The sequence below is a fragment of the Linepithema humile genome, chromosome 3, assembly GCF_040581485.1.
Source record: "Linepithema humile isolate Giens D197 chromosome 3, Lhum_UNIL_v1.0, whole genome shotgun sequence".
Taxonomy (NCBI): Eukaryota; Metazoa; Arthropoda; class Insecta; order Hymenoptera; family Formicidae; genus Linepithema; species Linepithema humile.
The window spans coordinates 17,085,654-17,106,352 of record NC_090130.1 but is presented as its reverse complement, the minus strand read 5'-3'; the positions used below and the strand labels follow the sequence as shown (position 1 = coordinate 17,106,352).

The 20,699-nt window shown below is 32.2% G+C and overlaps 1 protein-coding gene across 1 annotated transcript; it reads left to right on the top strand.

Moving 5' to 3' along the window:
- The first annotated feature begins 18,036 nt into the window (after window positions 1–18,036).
- LOC136998707 (NALCN channel auxiliary factor 1-like) lies at window positions 18,037–20,325 on the top strand. Its single transcript, XM_067351789.1, has 3 exons — window positions 18,037–18,098; window positions 18,824–19,048; window positions 19,510–20,325. The coding sequence occupies exons 2-3, from the start codon at window positions 18,835–18,837 to the stop codon at window positions 19,710–19,712; spliced, it is 417 nt and encodes a 138-aa protein (XP_067207890.1). The 5' UTR covers window positions 18,037–18,098; window positions 18,824–18,834; the 3' UTR covers window positions 19,713–20,325.
- Window positions 20,326–20,699: the final 374 nt, after the last annotated feature.

Here is a 20,699-nt window from a genome sequence, read left to right as displayed (position 1 = left end):
GGAATTTCTCGCACCAAGTGCCAAGAGTCGACGATTTCGATTTCCTCGAGTTGCGCTACAGGAATTTTTTGCACCAGATGCCAAGAGTCGACGAGTTCGACTACCCCGAGTTGTGCTACGGGAATTCCTCGCACCAGGTGCCAAGGGTCGACGAATTTGACTTCCGCGAGTTGCGCTACGGGAATTTTTCGCACCAGGTGCCAAGGGTTGACGAATTCGACTTTCGCGAGTTGCGCAACGGGAATTTCTCGCACCAGGTGTCAAAAGTCGACAAATTTGAGTACCGCGAGTTGCGCTACGTGAATTTCTCGCACCAAGTGCCAAGGGTCAACGAATTCGACTTCCCCAAGTTGCACTATGGAAATTTCAAATAATTTTTCAATTAAATAATTGAATATTTTAATAATTTAAGGCCATACATATTTGTATGGTGTATTTCAATAAATCTGTACATTTCTGTACATTTTTACATTAACTTAATTACATATTAACTAAATTATTTTACATTATAATACGTTTTGTGTTTTATATTGCATTTACGTCATGTGAAATAGATGTTTTATTGGTAATATTAGAAAATAACTAATTACATAAGTCTTGCGTTTGATATCATAGTTACGTTATATGAAACATAATAAGTGTCATTTCAAATGTTTTAACTAAATTATTTTATGTTTAACATGTTTCTGATTTGATATCATAGTTTTATTTTGCATATTGTAAAATTTTAATGTAACTGTGATATCAAACCAAAGATATTTCATATCAGCTATCTATAGCTTTATATCAATGGGGCAGTGAAACCAAAGACATGTTACAACTATAAATAGTTTAATTTCAATATTAGAAATAAAACATCTGTTTTACAGAATGTAAGTGTGATATGAAAAAAACAAAATACTTGTGTTAGAATGTAAAATAATTTAGTTAATATATAACTGACTTAATATAAATGTTACATCCAAAATGTCGCAAAAATAATAAAAAAATAATTACAATTTTGTCACGTAATTAATTTTGTACATTTATATTAACTTAGTTACATATTAACTAAAATATTTCACATTATAATACAAGTATTTTATTTCATATCACACTTATATTCTGTAAAACAGATGTTTTATTTGTAATATTACAAAATAATAATAGCATAAGTATTGCATTTGATATCACAACTACGCCATGTGAAACATAATACGTGTCATTTCGAATGTTTCAACTAAATTATTTTATGCTTAACATGTCTTTGATTTGATATTATAGTTTTATTTCGCATATTTTGTAAAAATTTTAACATAACCGTGATATCAAACCAATGATATTTTATATCAGCTATCCATGACTTCATATCAATGGGACAGTCAAACCAAAGATGTTTCAACAAAAAATAGTTTAGTTTGAATATTCGAAATAAAATATCTGTTTCACAGAATGTAAGTGTGATACAAAATACTTGTGTTTGAATGTAAGATAATTTAGTTAATATATAATTGAGTCAATACAAATGTTACATCCGAAATGTGCAAAAATAATTGAAAAATAATCTCAATTCTGTCACATAATTAATTTTGTACATTTATAAAAAAGTAGGTGATATAGCACAAAAATTCATAAATGATAAGGTCTGGCCAAGTTCCAAAAAAGACACTCCAATATGTTTATATTTTAATAATTATCTAAATTTTTAATATATCTTCAATATGAAAAGTAACTGATATATTATTCAAGATGCAAATTCAAAATAAACATACATAAAATATACATAAAATGTATAAATAAAACTGATCAAAATTTGATTAAAAAAAATTTAATTATTATAAAATAACAAAACATTTATTAAAAAATACAAAAAAACTTGGCGCTGCTAACGGGCTTAGCCCCTCCCCTTTAATCGCCTCCTCTTCCCAGCGCAGCTCTTCGCGCCATCCCTCTTTCACCCCCGTCGAGGGGCCCCTCTCCCCCTCTTTACACCTCAAAGTATTATGAAACAATGAAAATGAGTAATAATGTAATAATTAGAATGATTAACTGACATCATGTAATTAATTGACATTATGTTAGTTTACATATTGTTCGGTGTGGCAGCGCCAAGTTTTTTTGTATTTTTTAATAAATGTTTTGTTATTTTAATTAAATTTTTTTCAATCAAATTTTGATCAGTTTTATTTATACATTTTATGTATATTTTATGTATGTTTATTTTGAATTTGCATCTTAAATAATATATCAGTTACTTTTCATGTTGATGATATTGTGGCGATTATATCGTCACATGCTTTCCCAAAAAGAAAAAATATTAACCAGAGAAACACGTATACGAATACGGTCAAATAAACATAAATAAAGATAACAGACGAGACGGTAGACGAGAAGCACAGTGACAAACATCGGGACGTAACAGACAAGAAATAAACGAATAGAATATTTTCGAAGCCTATCGAAGGTGAAGTTTTAAGGCGAACGATAGGAAGAGCGATTACATGCTCGAGGAGTCCGCTACAGGCGGTCGCCGTGTACAGTCGCATTTATAATCCGCACGATTTTTATACATTGCTGTACCGACTATTCAAAGATTGTGTTTTATAATATATTGGTATTATCTGCAACTACTCTCTCACATTATTTTAATTCCCGACTCGTATCGAGGCGTCCAAAGTAATCGCGACGCGCGTAAATAACCAAAATATATTAAAAATTTAGATAATTATTAAAATATAAACATATTGGAGTGTCTTTTTTGGAACTTGGCCAGACAATATTGTATATATAGTATATCTAATAATATATATAGTATGTATAATATAATATATGTAAAATATGATAAAATATAGTATATAATATAATTAATTATACAGGGTGTCAATTAAGTCCCGGGACGGCTGAATATTTTCTCATGTAAGGTATTTTTGAAAAAGGTCAAGGTCATTTCTGAAGTAATTTTCAACGAGGAATTCAACGGTGACCTTCAATTTGACCTTGAGCTTGACCTTCAAGGTTATTTCAAGGTTAGGTTAGGTTTTTTAAATAGAAACCCCTATTTTTGATTCCAAAATCTAATAGCTGGTGTCAAGAGCTTTTCAAAACACTATAATGAAGTTATTTTTTATTAAGTACTTTTCGAGTTATGAGGCTTGTAAATTACATTATTTTGACATAAAATACAAAATATCTTGTAAAACATTCAATTTTTGAGAATCTTACCTTAATACTTTTATGCATAAAATAATAAGACGAATCAATTGGTATAAAGAAAACACATAGTTGCTTTCAAGAAAAAGTATGTAGTTTGCAACACGCAACTTTTGAAAAGTAAAACAATACTGTTTTGTTTTAGTTGTGACAAGAGCGTGTACTTGGCGCCTTTTTTTAACCTTTTTTTAAAAAAGGTAATTTTTTGATAGATATAATTTTTTATTTTTTAATAATATATATACGACAGTTTTTTTTATTTAATATATACAACAATTTTTTTGAAAGGTAAAACACTTTTGTTTTGATTGTAATAAAATTGACTGGAAATTATAAATATTGTTGAAACTAATTTAGTATACATAGAACAGAAATATTAAACTTTGAGCTATTTAATTTTTTTTTTTTTTAGACTTATTATTTATTTTAGACAAATCATACACTAAAGTCTCTAAACAATTGTCACATAAGGCATAGTGATAATTGGTATGATTGTATAAATTTTAATTTTATCATACTTTTTGTCAAAAAAGCACATGATTCGAGACTTTAGTATATGATTTGTCTAAAATAAATAAAATTAAATATCAAAGTTTGATATTTCTGTTCTATGTATACTAAATTAGTTCTAACAATATTTATCATTTCCAGTCAATTTCATTCTGTTCTGTCTGTCCACTAACCACAGAATACTGAGAGTGTTGTCAACATGTCTTGCTACACTTCTGCACTTTAAGATCGAAAAAAATTATTTTCATGAAGAATACTATTATTTTGATATACACTATCTTTATTCGTCTCCATAACACGTTATATATACATTTTACGACCGATATTAATTATATCAATGTAATTAATAAATCATCAAAGCTGCGAGCTGACAGGTCTGAGCGCCGCCATGTTAGAAATGTTAGAAAAGGAAAGACGTCTTTTAGATAGAAAAAGAAATGCTAACGACGCTGACCAATAAGACAAGAGTATTTTGATAATACGTTATGGTGGGATTAGGATGTTCGTGATTAGAAGTGAGTATATAATTAGGTTGTGTTTTATAAATAACATTATTATGAGGTACTGGATCTGACAGCAAAGTCAATGATGGAGTCTCGGAATCACGTGACAGTGAGGATGAATAAGATTGAGGTGAAGATGATGTATAAGATTCAAGACTTATTACTGAAGACAATTCAATTGTATTTTCAAGATGTGCCATCTTCTGATTACGTGTTGATTCTCTATTATGATGTGGTGTATAATGAACCATATTATTTGTCATCGGAATTAATGGTAAAATATGAGATGCCGATGATACTGGCAAACATTCGTATGATGAAAGATGTTTAGTCGCATTTTGACAAGGTATTTCTATATTTCCGATAGGACACTCTGTATTATTATTCATTTCATAATCATATTTTTTATTACGTATTTGTTCAGTATCAATCATTGAAGTTAATGGAAAAGATAAAATCTGAGATTCTGAGAATGTTTGAGAATTTGTAAATGATGGATGTTTAATTGTTGAAGAACATGAAGGCTTAGATATCGTACAAAATGAAGATTGAGATACGATAGGTAAATTTAATCATCTATACGTGACGGCAAGTGAATTGATTTGTCAGTTGAGAGTAACGTTATAGATGCAGAATGACATTTGGATGCACTGTTAATTGCTTTCTGTTTAGCCAATTCTTTATTCTCATATTGTGATAAATTCTTTCGAATATCTCTGATCTCATCTGTAACAGAAGTCTTGTTTTGCTCTTTATATCGTTTAGCTGATTTCCCTTCATTGTCAGAAGATTCAGTAGTTTCATAACGCAAAGATTTTTTTATATTTTCTCTCTTAGGTCGTCTATTCATATTGACTTTATATCTGCAAAATTAAAATATTTAATTGTTACATAAACTTTGGCAAGAATAATTTTATCATAAAGTAGCAATAAAAAACATGATTATACCCACTAAACATAAAACATACAGGCGATGTTACATTTCGGCAATAATACTGCAAATTTGAAACATTAAATAAAAATGTTTATGAAACTTTTTGTAAACATTTAAAAATAACATTGCAATTGTAACGTTCACGCATTCGTTCCAGAAATGTTACATTTTGGCTGTTATTTCGATAATTTGGGATGTTAGAAAAGAAATATTTAGCAACATCCAATAAATGTTTCATTTGAGATGCTTAAGTTGTAATGATAAGAGACATTACAGCAATGTTACAATAATGACGTTAATAAAACGTGTATTGTAAAACATTCCATAAACGTTTTACTTGGAATGTTTTTCTGTAATGTTCGAAGACATGTTCTCTGCGTTTGCCTCTCTATAGTTTGCCGGTTGTTCCTCGCTCTGCATATGAGCAGGCTATTATAGATTATTTTGATGCTTGTTAGGCTGCATTGGTTTTATAATAAATATGGAAGCAATGACTGTTGATGACGTTCGAGATTCGTGTCATGTAAGTACATATTATACAGGGTGTCAATTAAGTCCCGGGACGACTAAATATTTTCTTATGTAAGGTATTTTTGAAAAAGGTCAAGGTCATTTCTGAAGTAATTTTCAACGTGGAATTCAACGGTGACCTTCAATTTGACCTTGAGTTTGACCTTCAAGATCATTTCAAGGTTAGGTTAGGTTTTTTAAATAGAAACCCCTATTTTTGATTCCAAAATCTAATAGCTGGTGTCAAGAGCTTTTCAAAACACTATAATAAAGTTATTTTTCATTAAGTACTTTTCGAGTTATGAGGCTTGTAAATTACAGTTTTGACATAAAATACAAAATATCTTGTAAAACATTAGATAGGTTTAGATACTCAAAAACTCGCTATGATAGGGAGCTAGTAATTAATTTTTATATTTTATGTGTCTTTTATTGTTTTTGACATAACAAACATATTTCTCAGCACTTTCATTTATTTTGTACAGGCAAAGCAGCAACCACAGCAATAAGACTTGTTTATCTACTATATTATTACACAAATATTTTATTTTTTCGTTAAGATTTTCTTTTTATTGTTACCAAAGACTAATTAATATCTTTATTAAGATTATGTAGTTTTTATTTTTACTGAAGAAAAATTAATATTTTTATTTTGAAACGGTTATTTCTTTAAAAAATATGTGATTTAGCATATAAAGATACTTTTATATTTTATATATATTGTTTCTTGTACAATATTGCACATATATATAAATAATAAATAAATAAAAATTATAAACTTGAACTAAAATTTCTTTATTCTAAATCAGCAGAACGGAATTTAATATTTGCAACGTCCATGGAAGATCAACAGAATGTGTATTTATTCAAACGTGTATTTATTAAAAAATATTGATTAGACACAATTATAATTGTATTTAATGGACGTTACAAATATTGACTTTCGTAATGTTTTTAAAATAACATTATTGCGATGTTTTAATTATATAAAATGTAACGTTCCAGATTTGCCACATGAACGTTACGGCAACAATGTTACATTTGAAACGTTTCTCGGACGCCGCATCTAGGTTCCTTAAACGTTTCAGGAACGTCGCAAATGTAACATCCCATATGTAATGTAAATAATGTAGGACATTTTGGGTTACCGACATGTTTGGTAGATGTTTCTGAGATATACCGGCAAACATTACACTGCCACAATGTGACATTGTTGTAACATTTCTGAAACGTAATTTTGTTTAGTGGGTATGTAGTAAGTTATAAAAAAGATAATGCACAATATTAACAGTCAGGAAATATAAGCTGTGATATCGCAATGATGATGAAATATTTTTATGTAAAGAGATAAGTCTATATATAAATCTTAAAACGGTATGTTTGTCTGCGCGGAATAGTTCGCCGGAATCAGGAGTTCGGTCAGTTGGGGGCACGTGAAAAGAATGCGCTGTTTTGTGTAATAAGAAATAACGAGGTTTATTATTTAAGTCGAAGTTAGATATGTACAGCCGTGTGAATACGGAGAGTATAAATGTGGTGTTCGAATGTGTGTTACAAAATTATATTAGTTACGACGGCGTAAGGCGGCGTGTAACGGTGGTCGTACGGCGACGCGGAAACGTCGGCGCAAGCGCGGGTGTCGTGGTTTGCAAGCGCGTGGATCGATACGTGCGAGTGGTGTCAATTATCGATCGAACTGATCGATAGTTCGGGCGCGTGCGCGGTGACTCGATGGTTGCTCGAATCGATTAGTCGCGATTGCCTGCCGAATGTAAGGACCCGATTTGAAGGGATAAAGACGGGAGCGAGGACACGCGTATTGCCCGCGTCCTGCAGTGATCAGAAGTCTGAAGCGGAGCCGAGTATTCTCGGCGATATACGAGTATGCTCGTATGCGAGGATCGAGGCCGAGTACTCTCGGTGCCGTGCGAGTATGTTCGCACTGGGGAACGGAGGACGGTTCCTGGGGCCGAGTACGCTTGGTCGGAATACGAGTATCCTCGTATCGAGGGAACGGTTTCTAGAGCCGAGTATGCTCGGCGGGACACGGGTATTCCCGTATCGTGTGGAAGCGGTTCCTGGAACCGAGTATGCTCGGTCAGTGCACGAGTATGCTCGTGCTCGTGGGGCTGCTGGGCATAGGCTCCGAATATTCTCGGTGGATTGCGAGTGCTTTCGCAATAGGATGTTTGCTGGTGAGCAGCGAACAGGATCTGGTGAAAAGGCGTACAGCCGGGCCTCTTTTATACCCGGCTGTCGCCCGACTGGCTTAGAACTTAGGATCAGAGCTGCCAGTTTTCCCCGGAGAGCTCTACACGCACACAACCGAGACCCGCTGACGTCACGTGTCCGTGTGCGCTCGGCTGTCGACGGTAGAAGTGGGCGGACCTATGTCATGTATCTCTTTCCCACCAAGCCTAGCATAAAAACCGGTTTTGACGCTCGCACCGTTTCTTCTGCCAAGCGTTGGCAGCGAAAATGCTTTCCCGAATGCTTTCGCTCCACGCGACTAAGTCGACTAGCGGCGTGTTGCTTTCGCTCGACACGATATTTTTTCTGAGATTTACAGTCTTTTATGAAACATATATCATTCATATTAATAAAATATTTTAACATTATGTATTTGCAGAATATGATTTTTCACGTTAATGTATAAAATAAGAATAAAGTAATAAAAATTATATATTGCAATACATAAACAAAACAAGTAACATTTAATATATTATTAATTTATTTATATGTTCCAATTTTACACATTAACGTGAAAAATCACATTATAAATGCATAATATCTTTTGTAAATAGCAAGATACATTGAGAAGTAAAGGAAAGAATTGATTGAAAATAAAAGAAACATGTTTTTACTTAAAAAATATTTATGACTATCTTATTTAACACAAAAGTAATCTGGACAAAGCATACCAATGTGATTATACATCGGATAGTTTAGTATTTTAACTTTATTTTAACCATTTTAATATAGTGGTCTTCCGCACCACCCAAGAGGTTCCACTAATGGTGTGTTAGATTTTTTCAAGTGGATCTTCGCCAGGAGTCCTATTGTACCACTTTTCATTTTTCTTTATACATTACCTTTATATAGATATGGTGTCGTTTGCAGACAAGATACTTATCATACACTTGTCGGTCATAAATATGGTGTCATTTACAGACAAGATACTTGTTACATATCGTTTAAAAGTGTGTCATTTGCAGACAAAATACTTGTTACATTCCTGTCGTTTATAAATGTGGTGTCATTTTCAGACAAAATACTTATCATACACTTGTCGATCATAAATGTGGTGTCATTTGCAGACAAGATACTTGTTACATTCCTGTCGTTTATAAATGTGGTGTCATTTGCAGACAAGATACTTGTTACATTCCTGTCGTTTATAAATGTGGTGTCATTTGCAGACAAGATACTTGTTATACCACTGTAATAAAAGTAGCACACAATTACTTTTCTTGTATCATATAAAAAATATTATTAAATTTATTTTAAATATTATTATTGCGTATTAGATGTCGAGGGATTAACTATATCATTAATATCTGCAGGATATAGATTAAGAAGACTTTTCTGTTTCTTAGGACAATGTGTATATAAGTTGTCTGTCGACATGAGAGATAAGTGCTTTTCATTAATCTCCATGTCTAAAACAGTTTCTTTTCTAGCTTTTAAAGCTAATTTCAAAACGCAAGTGGCATTTACAGAGACGGACGAAAGGCTATTTCGTTTTTTCGTTTTTAAGTCTGATAAAATTGAAAACATTCTTTCTGGGTCGGCATTAGAATTTGGAAGTGATCTAACAGCATTCATAAGAGATTTGAGTTTGGGATATCTATCAGTATTTCTGGAGTTTTTACTTTGTAAAATCTGTTTCCACATGTCATCAAAATTTAATTCTTTTAAATTTGTTTTTTCTGTTATTGTAAAATCTAGATGTACAATAAGCCATTCTTTCTTTTAATCGTTTTCGTCAAAACCTTCGAGAGTTTGAGCGATAAAAGAAACATCATTGAATGATGTTTCTCTGTCAAAGTCAAATAAAACAATATCTGCATCAAAAACTTTTAATTTTGACAAAAATTTGTCATTAATTGGTAATCTTTTACTAATTTCCTCGGCAGCTGTTACGTAAAATTGCAAACAATTTTCTCGGACATTCGCAACTAGGTCTGCATGTCCGTTTTTTGTCAATTCGTCTAGGTATTCTTCACATTCTAATCCTAAATTTATTTCGCTTAAAGATTTTTGATTATTTTTTTCAGAAAATTGGATATTATTGCATACGTTTTTTAAGCACTCGGATTTTAAAAAGTGTTTACAGACTGTAGTCAAAAACTCTACTGCTTTTGGTTGTAATAAATGGATTCTTGTTTCCACTGCTTGAAAGAATGCATTAAATAAATTAAAGAAATATAAAATGTTTCAAAAATAAGAAATATGCTTTGATATCTTTTGCATTATGGTTAATAAATGTTCTCCAGATATTGTTTTTCATCTACAACTCTATCGATCAAAAAATGTTTAATAGCACCTCAAGACTCAAGAAGTCTTTCCACACACGTATGGTGAGAAAGCCAGCGTGTATCAGCCAATCTTAAAATTTTGCGGTTTGTTTCCTGAAAATATTCCGTAAATTCTTGAAAAATAGCTAAACGCTTGGAACTACCGTTAATGTAACTTGCGATTTTTTTTTAAAATTCCTCGCAATATTCGGGTATTTTTGAACATGCATTATGCGCAATTAATGCAGCGGAATGGCACGGACATGGAAATGTTAATAAATTTTTACAAATTTTTGCTAGCTTTGTTTTAAATGATGAATTTTTTCCTATCATGACAGATGCATTGTTGCATGACAAGGCAATAATATTTAAAAATGGAATGTTAAGACTATACATTTCTGATTTAAATGCATTAAATAATTTTTCTGCGCTACTATTTTTTGCATTAATATTAATTAATTTTATTAACTGTGAGCGAATGTCTAATTTTTCTGGATCAACATACCGCACAAGAAACGTCATCCATTTTTCATTACAAATATCAGACGTTTCGTCAATAAAAATAGAAAATCTAGTATTTTGAATTATGTTTACCACACGGTTCGTTTCAACCGGACACAACACATTTGAAATTATACTTTTACATTTTGTTCGACCCATAGTCATACTTTTTAATATGTTATAATCTTTTCCTATTTGATGAAAAAAACTAAGAATATCTGTTGCCGTTTGATGCGAAATATTTTTATCAGCGATCAATGCGGCAAATCGAATTTCTGCTGATTTTTTTCACTCTTCAAATGTTAAAAGTGATTCATGATTTGTCACGTTGTTAGTTTCATTCGTTTTTTTGGTTTCTGTATTATTTTTTTCAGATATCCTCCTGTGCGCTTTGGATTCTGAGTGATCATATATGTGCGATAAGTCACCAATCATAGTTTTTTTTACAAAACAAGCAAAAAAATGAATTTTCATTATGTGACACTCGCATAGCTGTGGTTTAAATTGCTCAATATCTAACCATTGTTGTCGAAATGAATTTTTTTTTACGTTTTTTTGTATTTGAACTTACATCGTTATTATTGAATAATGACGTATTTTTTATATGACATGCAGAATTCGCATGACTTGAAACACGAGTATTGCATGAAAAATCTTTATTGCACATTGTAACGGTTCGCCTTTCTCAACGCCGCGGGTCTGCTCGCCGGAGTCAGGATTCGAGAGAAGGAGGGAAGCTTGATCGATCACTCCATGAGATATATTAAAGCTTCGTTTATTCAATCAATTGTGGTGCGGAATACAAAGCGCGCTTCTGCGCGGACGTTCTCACTTAAGGTCTATGGCGTTCACTTAAACTAACGTTAACTACACTCTATATAATACAACCGCGTACCGGAAGAACCCTGGTTTTAGGAGAGGGAGCACCCGTCTCCTTTAGGACGGCCTAGCGCGCCGCGAGCCGGGAGAACCCTGGCTTCAGGGCGGGAGCACCCGGCCCTGTCGGTGGGAAAATCGGAGAGACCGAACGCCGGGAGAAACCCTGGCAGCAGAGCGGGAGAACCCGGCCCTGTCGGTGGGAAAATCGGAGAGACCGAACGCCGGGAGAAACCCGGGCAGCAGAGCGGGAGAACCCGGCCCTGTCGGCGGAAAATCGGAGAGACCGAACGCCGGGAGAAACCCTGGCAGCAGAGCGGGAGAACCCGGCCCTGTCGGCGGAAAATCGGAGAGATCGAACGCCGGGAGAAACCCTGGCAGCAGAGCGGGAGAACCTGGCCCTGTCGGCGGAAAATTGGAGAAACCGAACGCCGGGAGAAACCCTGGCAGCAGAGCGGGAGAACCCGGCCCTGTCGGCGGAAAGTCGGAGCAGGTATATCTCGGGAGCACACCCAGAGATGTGATCTGGTCGGATACCGGATCGGGACAGGTGTCGTTATGGCCGAGCCGGCTTATATACCCGGCTCGGGCCTCCCACCCGCGAGTATCGGTCGCGCAGTGGGAGCGGTCCCCACGCTGGGGCGTCGCATGGGCGCGAACGCTCGTGGGCGTCATAGGCGTCGAGCCTACGTCTGGTCGGTCGCTAGGGACGATGAGTGGTAGGCGCATCGTCACAACATAATACAATGAAAAAGACTATCATGATTGGATACTTTACGTATCCAAGATGTGTATTTATTATCACTAAACCAAGCTTCTAAAAAGCTTCTCTTTGGTTTTTTTCTTAGTTCACACATTTTTATGTATAAATAAAACAAAAAATAAAAACGAAAAATATATAATATATAAAAAAAATATATATATATAAATAAAAAAATATTTAAATATACTAAAATAAACTAAATATACTAAAATAAACTAAAATATAATAAAATATGTATTATTAAATATATGTTATTAAAACTGTGTTAAATCATTTTTTTCGAAAATTGAGTTATTCTTATTACAAGACTCTACTCTCCAATTTTTACCCAATGGCAAATGTTTTAAATAAATATTTTCATTTTAATAGATATGTGAATTAATAAGATTAAATCACATTCGCCGGTAAAGTGTTGATATATATATATATATATATATATTATACACATGCATATAAATAGTATATAAATAGATGTAAATGTAAAAATTTTATAACCTCAAACTGCTTTTCTTTTTAAACATCAAATTTTTCCGAGGCACGTGTATAATAAACATGTTGGCACATATTAATGATATAATATTACATGGCAACAAGCTTAACCAGTCGCTAAGTCGTATTCATTACTTTCTCGTTTAATTAATTAATTAATTACTCGTCTAAAATAAGTCGTTTTCACGAAACTATATCACTGACGTGGTTTGCACAATGGTCTACGTTACATACTGAAGTGAGTTTTGGAGAAGTGGGGGTGGGTTTTTTCCCCTGTGGTAAGGATTAAGGAGACAACTGGGGAGGCAATTGGGGAGAGAGATTAAATTCTTATGTGACAGTAGTCAGCCATTGCAGTATACAGGGTGTATAAAAATGGTGGAAACTCCAGAATATCTCAAAAAATATAACTTTTGTAAAAAAATATTTCAGATAAAAGTTGTAGGGTTTAAAAAGATCTATTTACTGATCTTATCAGTTTGATCTTAGGTTAAGGCGTTTCAGAGATTTAAAGATCATCTTCACTTTTTCAAATGGAACCACTGTAATTTTTTTATATAAATCGATTTCTCGCAATATTTGGCGTAAAAAGTTATAGAGGTAAGATGGCCAAAAATTGAATAGTTCACGAGATATTTTATACTTTAATTTGACATAATTTTATATAGACTATGAAATATCTCGTTAAATATTCATTTTTCAATTACCCTGATAGCCACCTGTCTGTGTTGTTACTGCCACGTTGCTGAAAACAAAGGGCATTAGTTTTCAGCAAATTTAGAACAAGGTGTGTGAGTCATTTGCCTCTGGTATGATATCACATGAATTCAGCATGTGTTGCTGTCAAGTTGCTATGTGTTTGCTGTCAATGGTTTATCGCTGTACATAAAGAGCAAAATGACAGCAAGTTGCCAACAACACATGCCGAGTCATAAATTTCAGCAAAAATTCAACAGCGTGTCGAAAACGGTTAAATATATTTTTTGCATCCTTACTCTTTTCAAACATATAAAATAATAAGTAAATAAATCCTCCCATACAGCACACAAAGATTGCATACACATTGCATCAATCTTTCATCGCAATGTTGCAATATTGCAAATTTACTGCAAAATATTGTTGCATCATTGCTGTGGGATTGCAGCAACGTTAAAATATCCGCCTTTAGGAAGATTGTAACGAAATGTTACAGTAATATTGCAATGTAATGAATTTGCAATAATGCATTGTTATTGCAATCTTAGAATAATGTTGTATATATTTTTATTTATTCGGGTATTTTATCTGTCCGATTTTTGAACAATCAGTTCAATATCTGAATTTCCTGTGTTAGGGTCGTATTAGAAAAATTTAACTGCTAAAAATAGTTACTAAGGTCTTTGATCTTACTAGCCACTCTTTGGAAGTTTTATATCATCATGACTAAAACTTAAATACGAGATAGATTTTCCAACGCGCGTCGCATATCAGTAAACGAACCAACTACCCAGAGAGAAATACAGGTCGAAGAAACGTCTAAGAGACATCGTCTATAAACATCTATTAGATGTCTATTAGACGTTTCTTCGACCTGTATTTCTCCCTGAGTAGCGATTACCGAATATTGCTCTTGTAATGTTTTTGCAATGTTGCTGTCACATTCTCATATAATATTACAATTTAATGTTCCATAAATCTCTCAACAATATTACATTGCAATTTGTAAGATTGTAACATTGCTGCAATGTAATGCAATGTTTTGAGCTGTATGGGCTTCTTTTTGTTATCACCAGAAAGAAGAATTTACTTATTTATTATTTTACATATCTATTATATACAGGGTGTCCCATTATAAAACATCCACGCAAATTACTCCGAAGATAAGGGTGATAGCAAAAAATGACCTTAACAAACGTTGTAGGATTAAAAGGGGGCCAACTGAGGGTGACCTTGACTTTGACCTCGCAGTTGATTTTTAAGGTTATTTGAAGATCAGAATAATTTTTTTAAATGAAAACCCATATTTTTGATTCCAAAATCTAATAGCTGGTGTCAAGAGCTTTTCAAAACACTGTAATGAAGTTATTTTTCATTAAGTACTTTTTGAGTTATGAGGCTTGTAAATTACAGTATTTTGACATAAAATACAAAATATCTTGTAAAACATTCAATTTTTGGGAATCTTACCTTAATATTTTTATGCATAAAATAATGAGACGAATCAATTGGTATAAAGAAAACACATAGTTGCTTTCAAGAAAAAATATGTAGTTTGCAACATGCAACTGCATATTTTTTCTTGAAAGCAACTATGTGTTTTCTTTATACCAATTGATTCGTCTCATTATTTTATGCATAAAAATATTAAGGTAAGATTCCCAAAAATTGAATGTTTTACAAGATATTTTGTATTTTATGTCAAAATACTGTAATTTACAAGCCTCATAACTCAAAAAGTACTTAATAAAAAATAACTTCATTATGGTGTTTTGAAAAGCTCTTGACACCAGCTATTAGATTTTGAAATCAAAAATAGGGGTTTCTACTTAAAAAAATTACTCTCACCTTCAAATAACCTTGAAAATCAACTGCGAGGTCAAAGTCAAGGTCACCCTCAGTTGGCCCCCTTTTAATCCTACAACGTTTGTTAAGGTCATTTTTTGCTATCACCCTTATCTTCGGAGTAATTTGCTTGGATGTTTTATAATGGGACACCCTGTATATATACAGGGTGTCCCATTTAACTTAAGACAACTAAATATTTCGAAAAATAAGCATTGTACGAAAAAATGTCCCAAATAAACTTTTAATATTATCAAGGAGGACGTCTGCCTGTGTAAAAATTAACCTGCACCCACCGCCCCTTGAGGGTGGGGCGGGTGGCAACTTTGAAATTTCAAATGGGAACCCCTATTTTTTATTGCAGATTTGGATTCCTTGGAAAAAAATACGTAAGTTTTGTCCGAGCCATTTTTTCGAATCGTGATAGATGGCGCTGTAATCAGTGAAAATTAGTTTTTGCCATTTTCTCTCACCATCGGGGTGCTTTATTTCGGTGAGTCCTCTCGCCTCTCACTATTCAATTACAATAAATGCTCGAAATGACCTTCCATTTCGATGCATTTATTAACTTGAGCTTGGAATGCTTGTACACATGTAGAAAGTGTATCTAGCGTTATTTATGCGCAAGCATATCTAATACGTTCCACCATGTTTTCTCGAGTATTTGGTACTTCTGTATACACTTTTTCTTTAAGGTAACATAAAATTATTTCAACTTTCAAAATTATTTCAACTTTCTCCTCTAAAGATAAATAATCCATTATTTATTTGCTGAAATAAAGAACGCGTCCGTAATAATACAAGTAGCTAGCGTACCAAAACTATGAGGCATCTATATATGTAGTAAATTTCTAAAATACTGAAAATACTGAAAAGGAGAAACAAAATAAATGAAAGAAATTAAGTCAGAACAATTCTTCAATAACTGGATTCTTTAAATTTCAAGTCAAGTAAATTTCAGTAATATGTACGCTAGCTACTTGTTTTTTTACGGACGCGTTCTTTATTTCAGCAAATAAATAATAGATTATTTATCTTTAGAGGAGAAAGTTGAAATAATTTTGAAAGTTGAAATAATTTTATGTTACCTTGAAGAAAAAGTGTATACGGAAGTACCAAATACTCGAGAAAACATGGTGGAACGTATTAGATATGCTTGCGCACAAATAACGCCAGATACACTTTCTACATGTGTACAAGCATTCCAAGCTCGAGTTAATAAATGAATCGAAATGGAAGGTCATTTCGAGCATTTATTGTAATTGAATAGTGAGAGGCGAAGGGACTCACCGAAATAAAGCACCCCGATGATGAGAGAAAATGGCAAAAACTAATTTTCACTGATTACAGCGCTATCTATCACGATTCGAAAAAAATGTCTCGGACAAAACTTACGTATTTTTTTCCAAGAAATCCGAATCTGCAATAAAAATGGGGGTTCCCATTTGAAATTTCAAAGTGTCCACCCGCTCCATCCCCAAGGGGCGGTGGGGGCGGGTTAATTTTTACACAGGCAGACGTCCCCCTTGATAATATTAAAAGTTTATTTGGGACATTTTTTCGTACAATGCTTATTTTTCGAAATATTTAGTTGTCTCAAGTTAAATGGGACAGCCTGTATATACCTTGCCGCAAATATTTATAGGTAAAGCTGTGTTAATTTGCCACAAGTATCGTCGATGTATCACCTATTTATTTATTAAATTGCACGCACTCGCGCAAACACACATACACACATACACAAAGATAGGTCATTTTCGACATTTTATATTGGTTACAAGACACAATTAACATATTTAAACAGTTTTTAACAAATTAATATATTTAAATAGTTTTTAACAAATATACGACAAAAGCACAGACATCATTATCTTTTTCTATCACCGTCATGTTGCTCTTATGTTGTCGAAAATGAATGACAAAGCAAAATGTTTTCCATGAATAAAAGTCATTTTGTTGGTAACAAAATGAGCAACAGTTGCTCTCCGTTTGCTCTGAATCTGCTGACACGAAATGTTTCAAATTTGCTCCCGTGGTGTTGAATACGTATGACTATGCATTACGTTTTTAACAAATATTCAGCAACTAGTTGAAAATTCATGCTCAGCATTAAGTTGCATGATTTTGCAAAACATGCTTGGCTATCAGGGTATCTTACCTCAACACTTTTATGCACAAAATAATGAGAGGAATCAATTAGTGTAGAAAAAACACATAGTTGTCTTGAAGAAAAAATATAATATGATATAATTTTAGCTACATGTTTTTTCTTTGAGACAACTATGTGTTTTTTCTACACTAATTGATTTTTCTCATTGTTTTGTGCATAAAAATGTGCATAAAAATGTTGAGGTAAGATAATTGAAAAATAAATATTTAACAAGATATTTCATAGTTTATGTAAAATTATGTCAAATTAAAGTATAAAATATTTCGTGAATTATTCCCACCTTTTTTATACATTTTGTATACTATATTCTATCAGATCTTTCATATTTTAATGGTATACTTCAATCACAGATAATAATTATTGATTGCCCACACAATTATTGTGTCGGTGTGCTAAATGCGCCCAACTAAAATAATCACTTACAGAAAGCGCTCTGTACATACATATATGCATACATACATACATACATACACAGTTCTTGTGTACCTGGCCAATGTTTATAAACGTACAGACTAGTTGCTTCTTCCTTTCCGTGAGCACATACATGTTAGTTTCAAGAACACGCTGCTTAGAAGAATATCTCGAAACATAAATCGTAAGTAATAAATTAAATTATTATGCTCTTGAATCATATTATATTTGTAAATTATTATTCATAAATTGAATAAAATTTTTCAATTTTTAAATATAATAATATGAAAAATAGCACAAGAGCTATGACTAGAATTATGTGTTAATGTTTCTTATATTTACAAAATTGTCTTTAAGGATATAAACGTTTCAATCGATTATTCGTCCAATATACATTACATTAAAAGAATCAATAATTTTAACATTGGAAATACATAAAATCAAAAGTTTTAATTGTAAAACATTCAATGTCCATTTTTTTTAGAAGCTATGTCACTTGAGAAACTTTAAACATAAAAATAGAGCAAAATTAACAGTTATTAGAATAATGTTACATTATACAAAGGTTCTCAGTTATCTGTACTTGTTGACATCGCGAGTAATGAAAATCTTTTGTGGTTAAAATTTTAAATTTAATGTATTTTAAATATTAAACTGATTCTTTTATTGTAACATATATTGAGGATAATCGACCGAAGCGTTTATAAGAAATTGTCTTAAAAGACAATTTTGTTAATATAAGAAAAATTGACACATTATTAAATCGTAGCTTGTAACTCTTATACCGTTTTTTATTTTATTGAATTTATCTGTTATTGAATTTAGCAAATAGTTAGAAAATATTTAATCATTAGTTTCTTTCTTCTCTCTTATATATATAATTTAATAAATATGTATTAATTTTTGCAGAGGAAAATATAATGGACGTGGGAAATTTGTCCCTAGAAGACACGAGAAATGTGCAGCAAATGATGCAACTCATGTTGCATCAACAAGAAATTAAAAAAATGCAACAACAGCTAAATTTAATAGCAGAAAAATTAAAAGAAAAAGAAGTGGAGAGAGAACCAAGAGACGAGCAGCAGCAACAGCAGCAGCAACAGCAGCAGCAGTCGGAACAAGCCGGCGATAATGGTACATTATTTATTAATTTAAATACAATATCAGAGAATTTTCCATATCAGGAATAGGGTAGTGTAATAATATCTTATTAATATATATGAAAGAGGCTAATGGAGCCACCGCTGGTTGTTAGTGCGAATTTTTTTCTCTTATATTTTTTCTCTCGTTTTCCTTCCTTTCAAATAACTTCCTTACTTTAATCATACATTCCGATTCTTGAATAATAAGATCGATGTATGCAATTCTCGTACACTTTAGTGTCTCGAATCTGAGATTAGTATACATTTTAATGTCTCAATGCAGACGAATCAAGTTTCTATACAAAACATAAAAAATTTCGCACTAACAACCAACGGTGGCTCCATTAGCCTCTTTCATATATATTGATATTTATTTATTTTTTTGTAACTAAATGATTTATTCATATGCATAATTGTTTTAAATTATTAATCTATAAATGTGTTTATTTTTAGAAAAAAAAAGAAGAGGTGGTTGGTCGCGTGCACGGTGGTACGCTCGGCGAAACTTGCAATGTGACAATCATGTTAGACCAAGTCCTTCTGGAATAACAAAAAGAAGAGGAGGCCAAAACAACAGAGGTGGCCGCGGGAACAGAAGTCGGGGAAGAGGTACTACAAGAGGTCATACAATAATAAAAGACTATTATTTATCATAAATTAATAAATTTTATAAATTTTATTTTATTTTATTTTATTATTTTTTTATTGACTAACTTTTCTTTAACTTGTTGATCTCGAATATTAAATGATTTTAATTAATTTTATTATTTTATTTTATTTTAATTAACTTTTTTTATAAAATTTTTGACAAATTTTTAATTTTTAATTTTTTTTTTTAATTTTTTATTTGTAAAACCGACGAGCTTTTATTTGTAAAACCGACGAGCTAACATTGATTATATCAATGATAAAACTAACTTTTTTTATTAATTTTACAACAAATCTTGCGTCTAAATTATATTTGTTTTAACTCAGATCTTAATGTAAATCAGCGTGCGTTTTCATATGTATTTTATTTATTTCACACTAAGGATAGCCTGATGACAGGCTATGAAATGTCTGTTTATACTAATGTTATTATAACTCAATACAAGTTCGTTCGCACTAAAATCTAGCGTTTTGATTCCTATTGCTCCTTTCCTTTTATAATTTTATTATTTGTTGACCCTTATCATTTTTAATTAAGATAAATAAAATTTCATTAATATGTCTACAAAGGACACCACACTTATAAACGACAGGCATGTAACAAGTATTTTGTCTGCAAATGACACACTTGTAAACGATATGTAACAAGTATCTTGTCTACAAATGACACCACATTTATGACCGACAAGTGTATGATAAGTATCTTGTCTGCAAACGCCTGCTGACACCATATCTATATAAAGATAATGTATAAAGAAAAATGAAAAGTGATACAATAGGGTTCCTGGCGAAGATCCACCTCTTGGGTGGTGCGGAAGACCACTATATTAAAATGGTTAAAATAAAGTTAAAATACTAAACTATCCGATGTATAATCACATTGGTATGCTTTGTCCAGATTACTTTTGTGTTAAATAAGATAGTCATAAATATTTTTTAAGTAAAAACATGTTTCTTTTATTTTCAATCAATTCTTTCCTTTACTTCTCAATGTA